Source organism: Marmota flaviventris, chromosome 13 (assembly GCF_047511675.1).
Source record: "Marmota flaviventris isolate mMarFla1 chromosome 13, mMarFla1.hap1, whole genome shotgun sequence".
NCBI lineage: Eukaryota > Metazoa > Chordata > Mammalia > Rodentia > Sciuridae > Marmota > Marmota flaviventris.
This window is the reverse complement of record NC_092510.1, coordinates 94,884,483-94,904,254: the sequence shown is the minus strand read 5'-3', so window position 1 is coordinate 94,904,254 and position 19,772 is coordinate 94,884,483. Positions and strand designations below refer to the sequence as shown.

General features: G+C 36.7%; 1 protein-coding gene and 1 pseudogene across 6 annotated transcripts in view; one reads left to right on the top strand and one right to left on the bottom strand.

Annotated features, from left to right (window-relative positions):
• Scai (suppressor of cancer cell invasion) overlaps window positions 1-19,772 on the top strand; it is a 168,044-nt gene that overhangs the window by 56,149 nt on the left and 92,123 nt on the right. For all 6 annotated transcript variants that reach the window (XM_027945583.2, XM_071600953.1, XM_071600952.1 and 3 more), the window contains one exon: window positions 16,909-17,040. In XM_027945583.2, coding sequence (XP_027801384.2) covers window positions 16,909-17,040 — 132 coding nt within the window. The remainder of the gene's footprint in view (window positions 1-16,908; window positions 17,041-19,772) is intronic.
• LOC114100780 (cyclin-J pseudogene) lies at window positions 13,538-14,661 on the bottom strand (annotated as a pseudogene).

Here is a 19,772-nt window from a genome sequence, read left to right as displayed (position 1 = left end):
TTTTTGTTTTTTTTTTAATTGGTTGTTCAAAACATTACAAAATGCTGTTCACTCTTTGCATTTACTTATACATTGTAGAATTGTCCATTTCTACAAACAAATATTTGGGAATTTGATTGTTATTACGCTAAATATATAAATTGGGGAGTTAATATCTTTATAATTTTGAGGTTTCTAGTCACAATATAAACAATGTATTTTTAATTTTCCAGAAGTCTTCTTTATTTGTCAGTATTTTACGATTTTCTTTAATGAGGTCTTATATGTCTTCATTATATTTATTTCTAGTTACCAGCTACCTTTTGGTGCTGATAAGTATTTCTTTTTTTTATCCATTTTAAATTTTTCCTTGTTGAAAAACATTATTTTCCAATGATGATAATATGACTAATTATTTTCTCTACCTAAATACATAAATAATAATCTCAGCATATCAACATTAACATTACTAACAGTGATCCTATTCTGCAAGTGGTTCAAGATTTTCTGTAGTCATTTTGTCTCTAGAGAGTATCCTTGTAGAGATATAGAACCAAATTATGTTTTAAAGTAATTTTGAATTAATTCTCATGTAGTTTGTCATCAATGCAATACACTTAAATTATTTCCTTTATTTTTTTAGGGACTGCTTTTTAATATTTTTCTTTTAAAATTATCTAAAAGTATTATATAGTTCTAAATTAAAAGCAATAAGACAAAGTCTTACCAGTTCCTAGTTATTTTTTTTAACCTCTGTTCCCTTCTCCCTCTCCCTCTCCCTCTCCCTCTCCCCCACCGCCCCCTCTCTTTTTTCCGTATTGGGGCTTGAACACAGGGGTGCTTAACCACTGAGCCACATCCCCATTCCTTTTTATTTTGAGATAGAATTTACCTAAGTTGCTTAGGGTCTCGCTTAGTTGATGAGGCTGGCTTTGAACTTGTGATCCTTATGCCTCGGCATCCCAAGTCACTGGGATTACAGGTATGTACCTCTGCACCCAGGTAAGCTCTGTTCCCTTCTATCTTGTTCTCTTCCTCTCCTCCATCATTAATCATCTTTTAAAAGAGTTTATGTATTATTACCTTTATTGCTTTTTAAAAAAGTGAACAGATATTGTCATATACACATATCCCTTTCCTTTTCTTAGGTAAATAGAAGCTTCCTATAAATATTATTTTCTTTTATTTTTGGTACTGATGTTGAATCCAGCAGCACTGTACTACTGAGCTACATCTCAGCCCTTTAAAAACATTTTTTTTTTTTTTTTAGACAGGGTCTAGCTAAGATGTTAAGGCTGGCCTTGAACTGTGATTCTCCTGCCTCAGCCTCCTGAGTCTCTGAGATCACAGGTCCAATTAAATGCTCTTCTCTTCTTGCTTTTTTCACTTAAAATAGTAACATAATTAAGTAATAAAATTGAAAAATTAAAATGTCATTTATGTATTAAATTTCAGACAAAATAACAATATATGAAGACATTCCTTATTTCTTTTTTTATTAAACTACTTATTTATTCTAGCTTGTTATAAATGATGGCAGAATGCAATTTCACCATCATTCTACCATCATTCCTACCCCCTTACCCCCTCCCTCCCTTTTGTCCTATCTAAAGTTCTTCCATTCCTCTCATGCTCCCTCCCGCCCCGCCTCATCACCATTATCAGTCAGCATCCTCATATCAAAGAAAACATTCAGCCTTTGGTTTTTAGGGATTGGCTTACTTCACTTAGCATTATGTTCTTCAACTCCATCCATTTACCTGCAAATGCCATGATTTTATTCTCTTTTAATGCTGAGTGATGTTCCATTGTGTATATATATCAAAGTTTCCCTATCCATTCATCTACTGAAGGGCACCTGGGTTGGTTCCACAATTTAGCTATTGTGAATTGTGCTGCTATAAACATTGATATGGCTGTGTCACTGTAGTGTGCTGTTTTTAATTCCTTTGGGTATAAACTGAGGAGGGGGATAGCTGGGTCAAATGGTGGTTCCATTCCAAGTTTTCCAAGGAATCTCCATAGTGCTTTCCAGGTTAGCTGCACCTTGCAGTCCTACCAGTAATGTATGAGTGTGCCTTTTTCCCCACATCCTCGCCAACACTTATTGTTGTTTGTCTTCATAATAGCTGCCATTCTGACTGGAGTGAGATGAAATCTTAGTTTTGATTTCATTTCTCTAATTGCTAGAGATGCTGAACATTTTTTCATATATTTGTTGATTGATTGTATATCCTCTTCTGAGAAGTGTCTATTCAGTTCCTTGGCCCATTTATTGATTGGGTTATTTGTTGTTTTGATGTTAAGGTTTTTTTTTTTTTTAAGAGAGAGAGAGAATTTTTAAGTATTTATTTATTTTTTAGTTTTCGGCGGACACAACATCTTTGTTTGTATGTGGTGCTGAGGATCGAACCCGGGCCGCACGCATGCCAGGCGAGCGTGCTACTGCTTGAGCCACATCCCCAGCCCCCTGGTGTTAAGGTTTTTGATTGCATTATATATCCTAGAGATTAGTGCTGTATCTGATGTGCTTGTGGTAAAGATTTGCTCCCATTCTGTAGGCTCTCTATTCATCTCACTGTTTCTTTTGCTGTGAAGAAGCTTTTTAGTTTGAATCCATCCCATTTATTGATTCTTGGTTTTAATTCTTACGTTATAGGAGTCTCATTAAGGAAGTTGGGGCCTAATCTGACATGATGGAGATTTGGGCTTCCTTATTTCTTCTTATATGCTGTTTTTATGATGTAGGATATTGTAGATACTTGATATCCAGCAAATGAATTAATAATTCGAGGTACAGTGATCAAGACCTCCAGATGACCCAGTGGGGATTTTCTCAACATCATTATAGTATCCAGTAATTTGTTCTTAAAGATAGAGAAATATGGTTGATTTTTAACCTTTTCTTTAGTGATTTTTCTTAACTCAGTAGTGAATTCTGATAATTTTTATGTTGATTCTTTTGAAATTTCTGTGGAAATGTTTATATCATTCACAAATACTGACAGCTCTATATCTCTTTTTAGTCTTTGTACTTTCTTTTTCTCTCCATTCAGGTCTGCATCAGTGATAGCAGGCATTCACAATCTCATGGGGAAATAGAACACCCTTTTATCAGAAAGTATGCTTATTGCCGTAGTTTTAAAATCCAAATTCATTATGAATGGAAGAAATTATATTTTTGTTCCTAGTTTCCTGAATTTTTTTCTTATTTGTGAGTCAATGTTAGATTTTATCAAATGCATGCTCTGCATCTGTTGAGCAACTGTCGTATGATTTTTTGCCTTCATTCTCCTTATGTGGTAAGTGATTACAGTGATTGATTTTCAAATATCAAATCAACTTGAGATTCCTAAAATATGCCCAATTTTGCCATGTTCTTTTTATATATTGCTGAATTGGACTTGTTAACATTTGGTTTAGTGTATTTGCATCTGTCCTCATTAGTTGGAATGGCCTGTAATTGTCCTTTCTCATAATATCCTTGTTAACTTTTGGTATCAAAGTTGTGTTGGTCTCATAAAATGAGTTGGAATGTGCTGTCTTCCATGTTCTTTAACAGTTTGTATAAGATTGGTACTTTTTTTCTTCTTTAGATACTTTGTATAATATGCTGGTGAAACCATCTGGGCCTGGAGTTTTTGTCACGGATAGGCTTTCAATTTCTTTAATTGAGAACTATTTAAATTTCCTAGTTCTTTTTGTAAAAAGTGTTTCTCTCACTGTTAATTTTACCTGAATATTCAAATTGATGGGCTTAAATTTATTCATAATATTTCTGCTAACAATCATTTTATTCTGTAGTAATATTCCTTTTTCATTTTTGATATTGGTTATTTGTTCTTTATTTCCCCAGATCACTTATGCAGGGGTTTTTCTGATGCAAGGAATCAAACCAAGGGCCTTGAATATGCCAAGCGCATGCTCTACCACTGTGCTACCCCAGCCCATCTTGCAGGGTTTTATTAGTCTTTTCAAAGAATCAACTTTTAGATTTGTTGATGCTATTGTGTATATGTTTTGTATTTAACTAATCGCTTTTTTTTTTCCCCCTTCTTGGTGCTGGGGATTGAACCCAGGCTCTTTATAATGCCGAGCTACATCCCCAGTCCTTATTTTTCATTAAAAAATTTTTTTTTTAAGTTTTTAAGTCTATTTTTTTTCTTTTTTAGTTATAGATGGACACAAACCTTTGTTTTATTTCTTTATTGTTATGTGGTGCTGAGTATCAAACTCAGTGCCTCAGACGTGCTAGGCAAGCACTCTACTACTGAGCTACAACCCATTTAAATTTTGAGACAGGGTCTCACTGAATTTCTTAGTGCCTTGTTTAGTTGCTGAGGCTGCCCTCAAATTTGGAATCCTCCTGCCTCAGCCTCCCAAGTTGCTTGGATTACAAGCACGTGCTACCACACCTGGCTTATTTTTTATTTATACTATAAATATTCATTTAGGTTGCTTCTTGCTGTCTGTATTCATTAACATTTACCCATACATTTTCTTGTCTCTTGTTCTGTATTTCTTCCTGTATCTTCAGACGTTCATTTGATATTATTTTCCCTTTGCTTAAAGGACTGTTTCCTTCACGGAAGTTTTGCTGGTGATACATCCTATATGTATCTTTTGTTCTTTCTTTTCATTTTTGGTGGTTTTGGGGTCTAGGCAAGCACTCTACTTCTGAGTACAGTCCTGGCTGTTTTTTAATTTTATTTTGTGACAGGGTCTCACTGTGTTGCTGAGACTGGCCTCAAAACTTGGGATCTTTTTACCTCAACCTCCCAAGTAGCTAGGATTACATGCATGCATCACTACTTTTCTCTTTCTTTTGTTGACATGAGATCTCACTATGTTGCTCTGCCTGGCCTTGAACTTGCAGTCCTCCTGCCTCAGCCTCATGAGTAGCTGGAATTATAGGCATGTTCCCTGACTTTCTTTCTATTCTTTTTTTTTTTTTTTAAACAAATGATGGTTGTTTGTTTAACTTTGATGGAATAACCAAACTTCCTATTGACTTGATCTTAGGTAGGTGTCAGGGAGAGATTGCATTGTGAAGGAAAGTTTTACCGAAAATATGTCATTTGAATAATATCTTTAATTATGGTATAAATTTTCCAGATGAACAAAATAGGCAGAAAGAAATACGTAAGAAAGTAGGATTTGTTTAAAGACTTGCGGTATTTCATTGTAGTTTGAGAATAGTCATTGTGTTGAAGTAGTAGGTAAGATTGGAAAGAGAGACAGGTCTTGAAGGTTGGCATATGCTAAGCTGAGCCTGTCCAACAAGCTAGCAACTCTTCAACAGTTCCCTGTATTAACAGTAATTTACCAGTAATGATAGTTAACATCTTCATAAGATAATTTTTCCAAAAGTGTAATTGCTATGTCTAATAGAATGAGTGTTCCATGTGCCCTCATACATTCAGTGAAATCCATGGGGTCAAGCTAATTTACACTGCCTCTAGCAAATATGCTGGTTTCAGTTACTCAGCTGCTATAACTAATGTATTTTTAATGTGTTCATTTTGTTATATTTGGTTTGCATTTTGTCTCTTACTGGTGAGATTTAATATTTTTCTTATTATTGATTTATTACTCTCATTTAGTCCTCAGACCCCATTCAAGCCTTACCAGTTGTCTCAATAATATTATTTACAGCAGAAGGACCAGTTCAGAGACAGTCTGAAGATTTATAAATTGGTAATTTTTTGTAGCGTGTCTCTCAGGTTGGTTTTGTCTGTTTCAGGTTATGTGTCTTTGGCAGGAACCTCTCTTCTCACTGTATGGGACTTGGACTTGGCCTGATTACTAATGATGTTCACTTTGCTCACTTGATGAAGGCAGTGTCTGCCAGGATTTACTACCCAAAGTTACTTTTCTCTTTTATATGCATTTTGTGGGAAAACGCTCTGAAATAATCTCACTATCAAACTTTCCATTGATTTATTCATTTGTTTATGTTGGTATTGCCTTATGATTTATTTTTCAATAGATTAGAATCTGTTGCTATCATTATTTGTTTTGGTGATGGAATGCTTGCATTTCGGCCAATGGAATCTTCAGATTGGACCCTCAGTCCTTCTGACATGTCTCTATCAGTTTTTGAGCACTTTCCCTTTTTTTTGGCCTAAAATATTCCAGACTCATCTTGTGCTTTTCTACACTAGTCTGTAATTAGCCAATTGCAATTCTGCAAGGAGCTTTGGTATGAGACTGGCTTTGAACTCACGATCCTAGGCATGCACCACAGTGCGGGCTCTTTGGTACATTTTATTGGAGAATGGAATTAGAAGCCAGGAGTTAGGTTCTCAATATGTTTATACCTTTGGAGAGGGCAAGTAGTCACTTCCCCGCCTGCTTTCAGTAGACAGAATCACAGAGCTATGGAATATGCATGTGTGTATGCTCGTGTACACACACACACACACACACACACATTCTGCACACTTATGTCAGTATATTTAGAAGTCAATCATTTTACCTTTGCTTGCAAACCATAGGGTTTCTTCTAACCTTTTTCTGTTTCTGTATTTTACCTCTCTCCTGCAGTATCCTGGGTCCCATTGTCCTTGTTAGTTTGTCTGATTGATGTCCCCCTCTTATTGCTGCTTCTAAACTCTTCCATGTGGCCGTTGTCCTGATCACCTGCTCAGGGTCTCCCATCCCTTCCTGCTCTCCGCCCTCCTGCTTGCCCTCCATGTTGTTCAGGCTTTAGCAGCCCATGCAGACTGGCCCTCTTAGGGATGGCCTCCTGCATGGCTTAACTCTAACACCCAAGCAGGCTACCTCTGTGTAGACAGACGCCTAGTAGATACAGAGAGATTCTTTCAGGAAGGGGAAAGGATTCCTCTGGATTCTTGTTTAGTTGAATGTTTCAATTCTGGAATTTATTCTTCTATTTTTATTTTTATTCTTTGAATCCTTTCAGTTTTTGGTCTTATATTTTATCTCACTTTGGAAAATTTAGTCATTCTTTCTGCAACTTTTTTTTTCTTCACTTTTTTTTTTCTTTCCATATATACCATTAAGTAGATGTCAGTTTCCCTCATTTCTCTATTCATTTATCTCATGTGCATTGTGTGTTGGTGCAGGGGATTGAACACAGAAATTTTTTACCACTGTAAAGCTGGTAAAACTGGGTATACCATGTTACATCCAGGCTTAAAGAAAAAAAAAAGTTGTTGTTGTTATTATTATTTTGGTCCTGGGGAATGACTCCAGGGGTGCTCAACCACTAAGCTACACTCTCAGCCCTTATTTGTATTTTGTTTAGAGACAGGATCTCACTGAGTTATTTAGGACCTCCCTAAGTTGCTGAGGTGGCTTTGAATTTGCGATCCTCCTGCCTCAGCCTCCTGAGCTGATGGGATTACAGGCGTGTGTCATCATGCCCAGAACTTGTGATTTTCCTGATCTTCACTCTATTCCATACCTCTTGATTTTTCCTTTTATGTGTCTTATTTCTTCCTAATGTCTTGGCAGAGTACCTTAAGCCTGATATTTTTAGCTTAATAATTTTTTAACTGCATACTTTTGATTTTCAGTGCATCTATTAAGTTTATATTATTGATTGTATTTTTCACACCTAGTATTTTATTTGCCTCCTAATGAGTTTCTTCCTGTTTTATTTCTAGTATTCTCCCTTATTAAACTTTTGTTTTTTTAGTACTGGGGATGAAACTCAGGTCCTACTACAAGCTAAGCAAATACTTTACCACTGAGCTACATTCCTAGCCCTTTTTACTTTACTAATTTTTTAAAATTTTGAGACAAGAGGCTTGCTAATTTGCTGAGGCTGACCTCAACCTTGTGGTCCTCCTGCCTTAGACTCCTAAATAGCTGCCATTACCAGCGTGCACTGCAGCACCTGCCTGAAACATTTATTTATTTATTTTCTAAATTTATTTTAGTTGTAGATGGACATGATATATTTATTTTTATTTATTTATTTATTTTATGTGGTGCTGAGGATTGAACCCAGGGCTTTATGCATGTGAGGCAAGCGCTCTAACTGAGCTACAACCCGAGCTCAAAATATTTATTCTAAATTTTGTTTTTTTCTCTTGTGAACTCATATATCCTAGGGATGTTAGCTGGCAAGATTATGAGATGGAATGGGGAGAGCTACAGCCCTGTTGGCACCTCCTTGGTGCCTTTCCTGCTGGGTGGGGAAGGAATAGGGTACGTGGCAGGTAGTGGGCCTACTCAATGCCAGGGTCCTTTCTGTTACTTCCCAGGCAGCACTTTTTAAGATCTGTTTCCTGCTAGTACATGGAATGAGGAAAGAAGTGGAGGGAAGAGGAAACACGTGCATGTTCACAGACCACCCAGTGCTGTTCCATTGTCGTAAGTGACACTACCAGCTGGCTCCAGTGCCACCCTTATGTTACCCTGAAGCTCCATGGTAGCTAGGTTTGCTGACAGTTTTCCTGCCTTGCAACCACAATTGCCTGTTCAAGACAGTTTGGAGAGAAAAATATTCACCAAAATAACTGTACCACACCCTAACTTCCAGCTCTGCTTTCTGGCCTTCGTCTTCTCAGCCTATTTTTTCACCCTACACTGGGGCCAAATTTCCCTGTTATCCAAGAAATTCCTGTCTGTAAAAAGATGAGGTTTCCTTTTTAAAATTTAGAATAGCTTACCATTTTAAAAATGACCAATTAATATAATTGATTACACATGGAGGTAGTTTGGATTCAATAAAATATTTTAAAATATATACCTCTGTGTATGTGTGGATGGCAATTTTATGTCCCTTTCATACTGAAGTATCCTTGTATTATTTCCTCACCTTCTTAAATATAAATGTTAGTGATAGAGTAGCAAGCGTGCAAGGATTGTAAAGTGAAGGGCTTAACGGTTTCCCTTTTGGGAGCCTTCAGGTTTTCCATTTAAAAAAAAAATATTTTGTTTTTTTAGTTGTAGCTGGACACAATACCTTTATTTTATTTTTATGTGGTGTTGAGGATTGAACCCAGCACCCCACATGTGCTAGGCAAGTGCTTTACTGCTGAGCCACAACCTCAGCCCCTATTTTCCATTTTTAATTGTTGTAATAAACTGGGCATGGTGGTACATGCCTATAGTCCCAGTGACTTGAGCGATTGAGACAGGAGGAGTGCATGTTTAAGCCTGGCAATTTGGTGAGACTTTTTCCCCCAAATAAACTCAAGCTGGATGCAGTAGCACAAACCTGTAATCCCAGCAATTTGGGAGACTGAGCCAGGAGCATCAATAATTCCAAGCTAGCCTCAGCAACTTTATAAGAACCTGTCTCAAAATAAAACATAAAAAGGGCTGGGATGGGTTGGGGGTGTGGCTCAGTGGTGGAGTGTCTGCCTTGCATGTATGAGGCCCTGGGTTCCATCTCCAGCACCACAAAAAAAATTTAAAAATTAAAAAAAGATTGGGGGTTGCTAGGGATATAGCTCAGTGGTAAAGCACCCCTGGGTTCAATCCCCAGTATAGCCAGGGGAAAAAAAATTAATTTGATAATGAAATGTGGATTAGATGGCCTCTATTTGTAGTCATTTTCCAGGATGGATTTACACACTGGATCAAATGAACAAATAGGTGAAAATTATCAGTAATTTAGATTTGTTAACCATACAAGGAGTGCCTAAAATAGAATAAGTATTCAAATAATGTTTACTAAGAATATTATAAAAAGTTGCTACCAATTTTCATTCCCATCAGTAACACAAAATTATCTATTTTTTAACACCATCTTATAAAATTTTTTATTCTGATTTGTTATATATGATAACAGAATATATTACAATTCATATTACATATATAGAGCACAATTTTTCATATCTCTGGTTGTATACAAAGTATATTCACACCACTTGTGTCTTCATACATGTACTTTGGATAATGATATCCATCTCATTCCACCATCATTTCTAACCCCATGCTCCCTCCGTTCCCCTCCCACCCCTTTGCCTTATCTAGAGTTTGTCTCTTCCTCCCATGCTCCCCCTCCCTACCCCACTATGAAACATCTTGATGCTGGGTTATTTTATTGAATCATAATAATAGCCATTATTTAGCAGGTGGTTAGTATGTGCCCAATACTGTTAAAACACTTCACAAACTAGATGTTTTTTAAAAGTCATGTTTGTTGAGATATAATTTATATGTGGTATAATTTGCATTATTTAGTTTTATAGTTATATGAATTTTGATAACACAAATATAAAAAATGACAACATATAAATATGGATATAAAGTACTACAGTAAAGATACAGAATGTGTTACCTTTACTTCTTTTTCTTAAACAGAGAGAAATCAACTTTAATATATTTTCATTTAACCCAATGGATTACCAACATAATTTGCAAAGAAAATAATTGTTAGTAAGATATTTCATGTTCATTTTCTTTGTCCTAGTAATTCTTTGGAATCTAATGTCTATTTAACACATAGCACACCTTAATTCAGGCTAGATACATTTCAGATACTCAGTAGCCTCATGTAACCAATGGCTGCCATATTGGCTCCTTTCTCCATCTTTCACCTTTTGGTGAGTCATATGTTATAGGCTGCATGATAAGCCCCCTTGTTAGGTGGTTTCTTGTCGAGTTCCATCAGAAAGGGACACCAAACAGATGAATTTGGAATACCCAAGAATTGAGCAAGGTGTTTTATTCTTCTCTATAAGATACTATTAGACTGTGAGTTGGTTTCTACATGCTTTTGGTGGGAATAACTTAAGTTGGGTCACCTTCTCCTACAAGTTTTTCATAATGGCTCTCTCTTCTTTCACCTCCTATCTCTCCACAAGTTTACAGAAGGAAAGGTGCTTCACAAAATTTGTTAATTTCCTTTACCCTTCCCCTTACCTTTAAAAATACCTTATAAAACAATTTTTATTCTGATTGATCTTTTTCATCCTTGAATCCTGAATAATGGATTTTTAATTTTTAAGAGAGTAGAATATACCTCATCTCATATCACAACCAATGTAATCACATACTAGATTAATTATATATATAAGGTGTAAAATGCTAAAACTTTTTTTTTTCAGTCTGTACTTGAGTAGTGTTTATTTAGTGGACTTTGGTAAAGCCCTTGATACATATTAATCTCTTCACAGTACACATTTAATGATGGTCCAGTAATCTCAAAAAAACAAAAACAAAAAACCAAAATAACAAACAGCTTTAAAGACTAATCAATAAATTAAACAAAACAAAACCCACACAACTCCCCCACCCAACCCCCTCCCAAAGCTAACAGTTGTGAGTTGTATTTATATTGAAACCTAATGTTTTAAAAACACTTCTGGTTCTCCAACCACCCCACCCCACCCTGGGTATGCAGCAATAGTAATCAATTATTTTATTCTACCCCTCCCCGATTAATCCAGTGTTCTTTAGCTTTTTTAAATATAAATTGGGAAAAGTGTTAATAAGCTTTTAAAAAAGGCATATTCTTCTATAACAAGAATGACATACAAACCAATCAATAAAAGCATTTGACAAGACATTAAAATCACCACAGGCACTGGTTGTTGTTTCAAGTTAGGATTTCTATCCCAATATCTTACATTCATAGCATTAGTGAGGTAGTTAAAATACTGAAAATTGGACTCCAGGTTGCTGAGTTTGTGAATGTGAAAGATATACTATCTTTTGAATATATTTTCCCCCCAATGATTCAAGTTTTCTTACAGTAAGAACTACTAAACCTGCTCCAATTAGCAGCCTTTTTAGAGGAAAAATGATGATACTTTCAGAAAGCAGTTTCCACACTTGAAAACTGCCATGAGCGAGTGTTCTTACCTGAGTGGTTTTTTAAATTTACCAGACTAATAAATGCACATCATGCCCTCTGTATTCTAAATTATATAAAAGTTATTTTCCTTTTAAGGAGAGGACATTTCTCTTAAGAATTCATGCTGGCAGAAGCCACCCACCCACACTCAACCACTAGAGCCATTTGGATCAGTTCTTTGCTGTGTTGAGCCCCTTCCCTTCCTCACAAAGGCCATTGGCTTGATTACTGAGACTCCTGCTGTATACCCACAATATCATTATGTTTGTCTTCAATGCACATTGTGGTGGTTGCATATCTGCCATGCAGATGCCCTCTATTCAAGTGCTATCCTTAAAAAAACACAAATAGACACACCTTAATAATTTTTAAACCAGAAAGCATCCCTCCACCAAATCTCTCTTCTCCCACTAACAAGAGAGTAATGTATACAGTTTATTCGTTATTATTATTTTTTATAATAATAAAAAATAATAATAACAACAAACAAAACATTTTCTCCCAAGTTGCCCTTGCTAACATGACTATTATTGTGTTTTCACTCATCATGAGTACAGTGAAATATGCCAGGGCAGTTGTGGGCCCAACCTAATGAAAGCAGCTACTGAAATTTAGAAATCAGTACTCTTGTCTGTTTAGACCAACTAGCTGGATTCCATGGTTGCTTATAAAACCTGTCTTCCACATAACAAAGTGCTGCACTAGCACAACCTGAGTACTACCCTGGCCACTCCCCACTCCAAAATAAATCTATGGGACTTTATTCTAGTACTGATATTTTACAGTTATGTCTTCCTTTGAAAAAAAACCTTTTTCCTAAGAGTATTCTCAAATCTGAATATAAATCATTGATTGCACTGAGAAATGCAAAACCTGTATACATGTTATGAATCATAGGAACCACCACTTCATTCATTCTGTGCTACAATATTAAGTTCTCATTGGAAAACATATTTTAGCATAGGAGTATTTAATCTATGTTATAAAGGTAGTTCATACTATAACATTCCCAAAGCATGTTGCATTAAGTTAAATGTTTCCAAGTAGTACAAATTCCCTGAGTTAATGTGTTTTAATTCTAAAGAGTTGAGGCTGAACACTTAGGGGAAAAAACAAACAAGCAAGCAATCACACAAAAGTTATGACCATGATTTCAAGACATGGGATCTACTCCACCCCTAAATTTAGTACATAAATTCAGATACCTATATTATTTATGATAGGAAGTTATACAGAATCATCTGAAAAAAATTTTTACTGCACAGATTGGTATAGCATGTCAATTCATGAGTTTAACCTTAGTCAGAAATTAATCTGTAGGTAAACAAAACAAAACAAAACAACTCAAAACTGCAGAATAAACAAAAGATCTCTTCAAAAATTAATACTGTAACTTTCCTTCATAGAAGACGGTTTGGCAAGTCCACAGATAATCTTTATAGTCTTTGACATATAAACTAACATAAGACCCAGAGCCTACCACAGGTCAAACCTCAAAATGGCAAATTGGAGTCTGTCCAAATTTGTTGTTGTATTGAAAATATTTGAAATATTTGGACCATCAGCCAGGCCTGAACATATCTGTCTCACAGGATTTTGTAACAGGATTTGACACACACTATTAAGTGTTTGCTTAGTCCTCCTAGATATTAATGGTGCACTGAAAGGGATATTCAGTCTTCTGGTAGATCCCTTTCCTTCTGAAGAGAAGTTTACAAAGTTTGTCCCAGAGCTTCAAGTCACAAGACAGTCTGGGTTGGTTACTGCCTTTGCACATAATCACCTTTGAAAGCATGGGGTAATACAAGGATAATGTTCATTTATCTGGTAACTCCGGTTATAAGAAACACTCAGACAGGGTTTAACTTCTACTGGTTTTGCCAGGGACATCCCAACACCAGTCTGTATGTGCCCAAGGCCCTGACACTAGTTTGGAAGCCAGCAGGACATGTCTGTAGTGTGTAAGACGAGGTGTGTGTGGTAGATACAATCTGCTGACAGCTTGGTTGTTCTGATACAGGATGGCGATATTGCAGTGAGGTCTGCTGAGTCTGAGGGAGATACTGAGGCTGCTGAAAATGGACCGGCCGTGAGGGCTGGGAGGCTCTCTGGAACACACCTAGTTGTGCTGACTGAGGGCCTGCCTGTCCTCTCTGTTTGTTTGCTTCTTTTACATCATTATCATGAGCAATCAGCAGTCGTTCAATACACTGTACTAAGAAATCCCAGGAGTAAGCAGTTAAGACGATGTAGTCTTGTAGGCCTCGTTGGAGAAAGACAAAGTATAACCCTTGAAGAAGCCACACATGCAGCAGTTACTAAAGAAGGTGCATAATTTAGAAAGGCATAATCTTGCAGAGATACTTCCAGGAAGTAATCTGCATATTTGGCCATGTAGAGTTTAGTTTTTTTCCAAGCAAATCATTGGCCAGCCATCATGAAGATCTGTTTCATGTACTGCTTCTGAGAGATAATACTCGATAAAGTGGGCAGCTGTTGGAAAGCAGAGGTTCCACTGAAAGGTTTCTAATAATAATAGTTCCATATGTAGCAAATTTTGTTTGTTAATACTAGATTCATATTAGTCATACAACCCAGGCTGTTGAGCTGCTCCAGCTTCTTTTTCTTCAAATTTACTTGCTAGAAGCAGACAGGAAAGCGCAACTAAATGCAGCTGCTGGATAGAGATGTCATAGCCATCCATAAACAGGTCCAGCAAATAGACAGCAAGGGCAGAGTGTGAAGCGATTGCTCACAATGGCAATCAAATCAGCAAAATACCTTCTGAGACTTAGTTGAGGGGACTGGCCTTTGTAGGAGGGCAACTTCAGCTCCTTGTACCGAAGCGCTTGGTGAATATCAGCAGCCAGTTGTCCTCGCCACCACTGCCCCTCCAGCTCCATGAAACTCCGCGGCGCGCCTAGCCAGAGGCAGCAACTTCAGTCTGGAACCGCGGCCTTCACAGCCCCAGCCCCGCGGCGGGCTGGGGACCCCGGCCCTGCTCATGCTATGGACAGTCGTCAGCGACGCCCCGGCCTCAGCTCGGGCCCAGCACCCGGGCGCTGGCGCCGCCCATTGTTCTAAAACTTTTAAAGAAAATATTTGTGTAACTTTGTGAAGAGAAATGGAAAACAAAAAAAATGCAAAATAAACAAAACCCTGAAAAATTAGATGATATTGTAGTTAAAATTTTTATGTGTAAGAATTTATCCAAAAGGATTGAAAGAGACATAAAATGAATTACTGGTCATTTTTGTTGTTTAGCTTGACTTTGTTTCTCCTTTGGTTGGCTTTTCCTTTATTGTAGTTCTTCGCTTTGCAGATATCATTCTTGTTTTTCATTTCCTCCTTGTGGAATATTTTGCCAAGAATGTTCTATAGTGCAGGCTTTCTTGCTGTAATTTTTTTTAGCTTTTGTTTGTCATTGAAAGTTTTTATTTAATCGTCCATTTTGAAGCTTAACTTTGCTGGATATAAGATTCTTGGTTAGCATCCATTATCTTTTAGAGCTTGGTATATGTAGTTCCAGGATCTCCTAGCTTTGAGAGTCTGGATTGAAAAATCTGCTGAGATCAGAATTGGTCTTCCCTTATAGGTAATCTGATTTTTCTCTCTTGTGGCCTTTAAAATGCTATCTGTATTCTGTATGCTAGGTATTTTCATTATAATGTGTCTTGATGTAGATCTGTTGTAATTTTGTACATTTGTCTTATTAGACCTCTTGTATTTGATTTTCCTAGTCCATTCTTCATGCTTGGGAAATTTTCTGCTATTATTTCATTAAAGAGATTGTGCATTTCTTTGGTTTGAATCTCTGAACTTTCCTCTATCCCAGTATATCTTAAATTTGGTCTTTTGATGGTATCATAATTCTTGGGTATTCTGTTTATGGTTTTTTACTATCTTCACTGTGAGGTCAGCTTTATTTTCAAGATTGTATATTTTGTCTTCATTATCTAAGGTCCTGATTTCCAAGTGATCTAGTCAGTTGGTGATGCTATCTATTGAGTTTTTTAATTGGCTTATTGTTTCTTTCATTTCAAAAGATTTCTGTTTGTTTTTTTTTCAATATCTCTTTCTTGAAGTAGTCTCTTGCAACCTGTGTTTGTTCTCTTGTCTCTTTGTTGGATGATCAATTTTTGCCTGTATCTGCTCCCTTAGGTCATTCTTTAATTTCCAAATCATTTTAGTTATGTATATTCTGAACTCCTTCTCTGATGGTTCACCTTCTCTGCTGTCTATGCATTCAATTGTTGTAGTATCTTGGTTTGTTTGAGGCACTTTCCTCCCTTGTTTTTTCATGATGTCTATGAATCTTCGTCTCTTGCAGTGTGATCTGAGGTATTACAACTTCTGCCTCATTGTCTTATAGTGTCCCTATACCAATATCCCATTTTTAAGAGAGAGATCAATGTTACAGCACTCAGTGTGCCCAACGTGCAGCCATATATCATTTAGCTTCTATTTTTATATTTACAGTTTTGTCACTATAATCAGAAATGATGAGTTCGGTTATCTTCTACCTTATAATCAATAGGTCTGCGTAATGGTTTACAGTTTCTAATGGTAGAAGCAGGGGCTAGGAGGTTGGCTGAGATGTTTATGAGGTAGAATATGAGAATATGGAGGTATTAGATTATATGACTAGTGAGAGGGTAATCATAAGAAGTTGACTGTTCGTAGGAGAAACGAGATAGGCAACCCTATGCAAGACCCCCTGTTACCTCAGCAACAGGATAGCTATTAGCACCTGTAGTAGAGATATTAGGTGCAGCCAGGCCCACAGGGACCTTGGTGATGTCTTACCAGGTACTTATTGTTATCCCTTGATAGAAGCAGCGATATCCCAGTTTCGTGTGGCAGCCTCAAGCCTATATGTATCCTGATGTTGGGCTGTGGAGCCAGGCTTTGGTGAATAAGGAACCCCAGCACAGGGTGGCTCACTGTGGATCTCTGGGCTCTGGGAGGGCCTCTCCTCCTGATCTCCAGGCCGCAGTGGTCCATCTTATAAGATTATATTGGTGATCTGAGTATAATCAGAAGAATTCTATATCTATCTTGGGAAAAAAATCCTATCAAATAATATAGCTAAGTTTTGCTTCGGTTTTTATTTTTACTCACAGGGTAAATGAACATATGTTTTCTTACAGGACTGAATTTGCCCTTAAAGAAATCATGTCCTCTGGAGGTGCTGAAGATGATATCCCACAGGGAGAGAGGAAAACAGTCACAGATTTTTGTTATCTTCTGGATAAATCCAAGCAGCTGTTCAATGGATTAAGGTTAGTGGATTCTTGATGCTTTAAATTTCCTGTAGTTCTTCATTTTTTTTTTCCTGGCTGATTTGTGTAAGTGTCTGAAAGTTATGGATAGAATATTAATAAATACTTGTAGTAGAAGTGATGCTAACTTTTTTTTTCCCCTTTGACACTGTTTAATCTTAGGTGAATAGACAATAGGAAAGGAAGAAACCTTACTTTTTACTCAAGTTGAGCTGTTTCGTTTGTGGATTTATATGCACTGCTTGCACCATTCTCGATTTACATCTATTTCATGCCGTAGAGATTGAGGTCCAAGGAGCTTAGAAATACAGTTAAACGTGGAACCTCTTGTTGCAATTTTGTGTATTTGTTTATTCGTCTCTTTTACTTTTTTTGGGGGGAGGATAAAATATCTGATCAAAGTAATGGTGGAGTTCTTGTCAGTGTCATTTTTACTTGGGTTTGCATGCTCTGAGAAGACTGGCAGCTAATGCCATGTATGCTTTTGTCAAAATGTGTTTTTGAGTACATTCTTGTGTATGATGGGTAAATAATTTTCTACCATTTTATTTTATTGAAGTGATTTAGCCCATAGTTTAGTCCTTGAGAGTCTTAGAATATTCATTTACTTCTAGTTCAGTTTAGTCATAAACAGATTCATGAATTAGGTAAAATACTAACGGCAAACAGGTTTTATTTTTTGCACATTTATATAGGAATGGATGATTTCAAAAACAGTGAATTATTTTAATTTATAGTTTATTTTTGGGTGGAAATGCAATCTTTTTCTCCTAAATTTTCTGATTGTATTATGTACCCCTAGGTTTAGAAACCTACTGGCAGTGTTTATGCACGCGATTGTCAGATGGCTCTTCTGTGGCCACCCTCTTTACAGCCACCTTTCAGGCATTTTCTTCTTCCTGTATTCATTTAATTGTTTTTATAATGCTCATCACTACTTTAAATTGTTAAATTTGCTATTTATGTCTACTGTACATTAAAACAAAGTGTTTGTCACTCTCTCTCTAGCACATTAGCCAGTGTCTTGCATGCCATAGGTACTTTGTTAATTTTGGCTAAGGAAAGGATTCCTAAGATAGTGTTCTTATCTTCTACAGTTTGCTACTGTGATTAACCTTTTCTTTTGCTTTATAGGTGTATTTATTTTTTAAGGAATATTATTTTTCACCATTTTAATTCAACTTGGTAGGCCTAGGTTTCGTCTCTTCTTTTTCTAAATGTTTTGAACATTTTATGTTTGCCTACTTTGATTCGTTTTCTTTGTCCTGCATCATATTACAGGGATATTTATTTATTCAACAATGAGCTGGTACCAAGTGTGTACCATATTCTCTATTTGATACAGAAAAAATCAGACATAAAACTATCTTGTCTCTGAGATACTCTATGAGGAAATTACAAAAAACAAAGCCCAAGGCAGCCATTTGCTCACTACCAGCCTGATTTTCCCTAATTATTGAGCGTATTTCCTACATAACTCTGTATACCTGTAGAAATTAAGGCAAATAAAAAGTTAAAGAATGGTAGATTTAAAGGATAGGAATCCATTTAAAAACTTGCATGAAATCCCTTGTGTAACTTTTGGCACCTTGCCTCTCAAACTCTTTGTGTGTGTGTGTGTGTGTGTGTGTTTGTATTACTGGAGATTGGACCTAGGGGCACTTTATCCCTGAGCTACATCCCCAGCCCTTTGTATTTTTTAAAAATTTGAGGTAGGGTTTCACTAAATTGTCCAGGCTGGAGTTGGACTTGTGATCCACCCGCCTCAGCCTTCCAAGTGGCTGGGATTTCGGGTGTGGTGTACCACCAGCACCACTGGCTCTCAAACTCTTAAAGCATGAACACAGCCACAATAGCTCTCACCTCTCCTCATCCTCTTCGTCTTCTCCAGCTTATGGAGCTTTATTTACACAGAGTAAAATTCACCCAAAGTTTACTATTAAACAATTTAGTATATTCAAAGAATTATGCAGCTATCCCCACAATCTCATTTTTAAAGCATTTTATTCATCTCTAGAAGAAATTCAATACTTGTCAACAGTGATCTCCATTCCCCCAAACTTTAACCCCGACAACCACTAATCAATCTATCTCTATGGATTTACTTGTTTTGGACATTTCGTGTAAGTGGAATTATATAACATGTGGTCTTTTATTATTAGCTTCTTTCATTTTACATAATGCTTTTCAGGTCTGTCTGTGTTGTAGTGTGAGTTGGTAATTCATTCCTTTAATTGCTGTTTGATATTCCATGGTAAGTGTCTACCACATTTTGTTTTCCAGTCTCTTTGGTAGACATTTGAGTTGTTTCATACTTGTTGGCTATTATGAATAATAGTGCTGTGAACATCTGTGCCCAGGTTTTCACATGGATACAGGTTTTCAGTTCTTTCTGCTATATCCCAGGGAGTAAAATTGCTGGGTCTTATGGTACCTCTGACCTTTTGCGGAACTGCTGAACTGTTTTCCAAAGTGGCTACACCACCAGCAATGTATGAGAGTGAGCAGTGTTTCCTGGCCCCACCAACTCATAGTTTAATCAACACATCTTACTGAGTTATAGTGGTATCTTTGTGACTTTAATTTGCCTTTCCTGAATAGCTAAGATGGCGAGTAGTCTTTTCATGTGCTTGTTAGCTATTTGTATTCCTCTTCTTTTTCTTCTTTTTGTTTTTTCATTTTTTGACACTAGGGATGAACCCAGGGGTATGTAACCACTGAGCCACATCTCC